Raw genomic sequence first — 2,116 nt, forward strand, 5'->3', positions numbered from 1 at the left:
TGGATTCAAGTGTAGAATCAAGTATAGAATCAAGTATAGAATCAAGTATAGAATCAACTATAGAATAAACTATAGAATGAACAATAAAATAATCGATCGAATAAACGATAGACTGAGCTATAGAATGAACGATAAAATGAACAATCTGGATGCCACTATTACTATTACTATTACTATTACTATTACTATTACTATTACTACTACTACTACTACCACCACCACCACCACCACCACCACCACTACTACTACTACTACTACTATTACTATTATTATTACTACTACTGCTACTACTATACCTCGAAATACTAAGTCAGCCTTCGGTAAATCGATTTGGTATGCGATAGCTCCGGTAGATTCCTGTATTCTAGAATTAATTTCTAATTCCACACCAACTTGCAACTGCTGACTAGCTTTTTGATGAAAACATAAATGACAGCCAGATAAACCTGTTCAAAAAACGGCCTTAATACACAATTACCTCTCAATTATTATCATATTAACATAACATATATAACAGTCGTACCAGGACTATTATAGTTCCATTATCAAAGGGTTACACACCTAAGCTACCACTAATTGTAGAGTCTCCGTTTGTGTACCTTCCAACGGCTGAAACAACAGAGACATGACCTCCTGGCACTGCAGGACCTCGTTGATAAGCTAATTCTCCGCCCAGCGCGACAGATGGAGTTATACTTTGTAGATAATGCATTACAAAAACGCCTAAAAAACGATTCATTCCTTACCATAATAGTTTATAATATTTTACATAAGTGATCTTTACCTCGCACGCTTACCAGAACCACTCAGTATGTCCGGATTGCCCAAAGTCAATGAGACTGTATACGCATCACCACGATAATCCGTTGTCATTTGAACAGCTGTATATTTACTTTTGTGAACTTGGGTGGCTAATTTTCCTCTTAATCTTTCACCGAATTGATGAATAACGTTAGCATTAAGATTTCCACTTGGATCTATATCACCTAATAACACTGGATAAGCTTCCAAAGGCATTGGTTGTTGAGTACCGACGTACGTCGCTCCAAATCTGAACATGTTACGGTATTACTATAGCTAATCGATAACCTATATTTCAACAATGCGCCATTTTCTTAACAATTTTAACCTTTACCTATATCCAGATTGCGCAATGGAACCCATGCTTATTGTATGTGAAATTTGAAAGTGATTGCTAAGACCTTTGTTGAATATCAGCTTTGCACCCTCAAAGTTTCCAGGGAATATATCTACCATTGTATTCAAATTTAACATTAAAGCTATGCTTTAACTGCAGTTAAATGAAATTACATTTAAAAGAAATTCATTACCCATATACGATTATCTCGGCAAACAAGATTAGCCAATAGTGAGATACAAATTGCTAATGAAATACGATAAAAGCAAAATGAAAGAATCAAATAATCGGCGAATTTGAAGCCAGATACCTTTACACTTCTTGTGAAGTTCCTCGATTGTACCAGGATTTTTCAAACTATCAGAAAGTCTGACAGACGACTGCAATTCTTCGGCAGAGTCTGGTTTTCCTAAATTAGGCAATAAACTTGAGGTTGGTGGTGGCGGCGAAGGTGGAGGAGGTACAGAGGCTGCTAGTACGTTTCCCATTTTCTTGAATTTTAATGTTTAAGAGTCTTTGTAATTTTCTTTTTCTGCCTGTACAAGTGGTACAATACTTTAACTATTTCACCAGTTATAAATCTTTACGAGAAAGCTTTTTGTAATTACTGTATGTACAAAAGCCCTCGATGAGAAATCTTCCAATTAAATGAAACAGCGTGCTTCTACCTAAGCCGCCATTTGTAAAAGACAGCCACTGCCGCTCAGACCACGAGATTTCTCTTTTCCTCAAATATCCCTATTCAAGCAGGGACATTTGGTACTTACTCAATAAGCGGTCGAACAACTTTTAAACTTAAATTTCCAATGCTAATATTTATTTCACCATATTTCTATATATTGTATATTGCTCTAATGACATTCTTATTTATGTAATATTGTGTAATATTATGTAATATCATGTAATAATCCAATCGAAATTAACAACGGAAAGTAACTTTTAATTTACATTTTTTTTTTTTTTTTTTTTTTTATTTTT

General features: G+C 34.6%; 1 protein-coding gene across 1 annotated transcript in view; it reads right to left on the reverse strand.

The window, feature by feature from the left end:
* LOC108554077 (mitochondrial import receptor subunit TOM40 homolog 1) overlaps positions 1 to 1,829 on the reverse strand; it is a 3,828-nt gene extending 1,999 nt beyond the window's left edge. Inside the window, exons 1-6 of the mRNA XM_017909217.1 lie at positions 1,747 to 1,829; positions 1,449 to 1,674; positions 1,136 to 1,250; positions 798 to 1,051; positions 562 to 723; positions 297 to 446 (exon numbers count right to left, since the gene is read on the reverse strand). Of these exons, the coding sequence (XP_017764706.1) occupies positions 297 to 446; positions 562 to 723; positions 798 to 1,051; positions 1,136 to 1,250; positions 1,449 to 1,626 (859 nt within the window). The 5' untranslated portion in view covers positions 1,627 to 1,674; positions 1,747 to 1,829. The remainder of the gene's footprint in view (positions 1 to 296; positions 447 to 561; positions 724 to 797; positions 1,052 to 1,135; positions 1,251 to 1,448; positions 1,675 to 1,746) is intronic.
* Between the last annotated feature and the right edge of the window lie 287 nt (positions 1,830 to 2,116).

Source organism: Eufriesea mexicana, unplaced genomic scaffold (assembly GCF_001483705.2).
Source record: "Eufriesea mexicana isolate 0111107269 unplaced genomic scaffold, ASM148370v2 scaffold16629, whole genome shotgun sequence".
Classification (NCBI taxonomy): domain Eukaryota; kingdom Metazoa; phylum Arthropoda; class Insecta; order Hymenoptera; family Apidae; genus Eufriesea; species Eufriesea mexicana.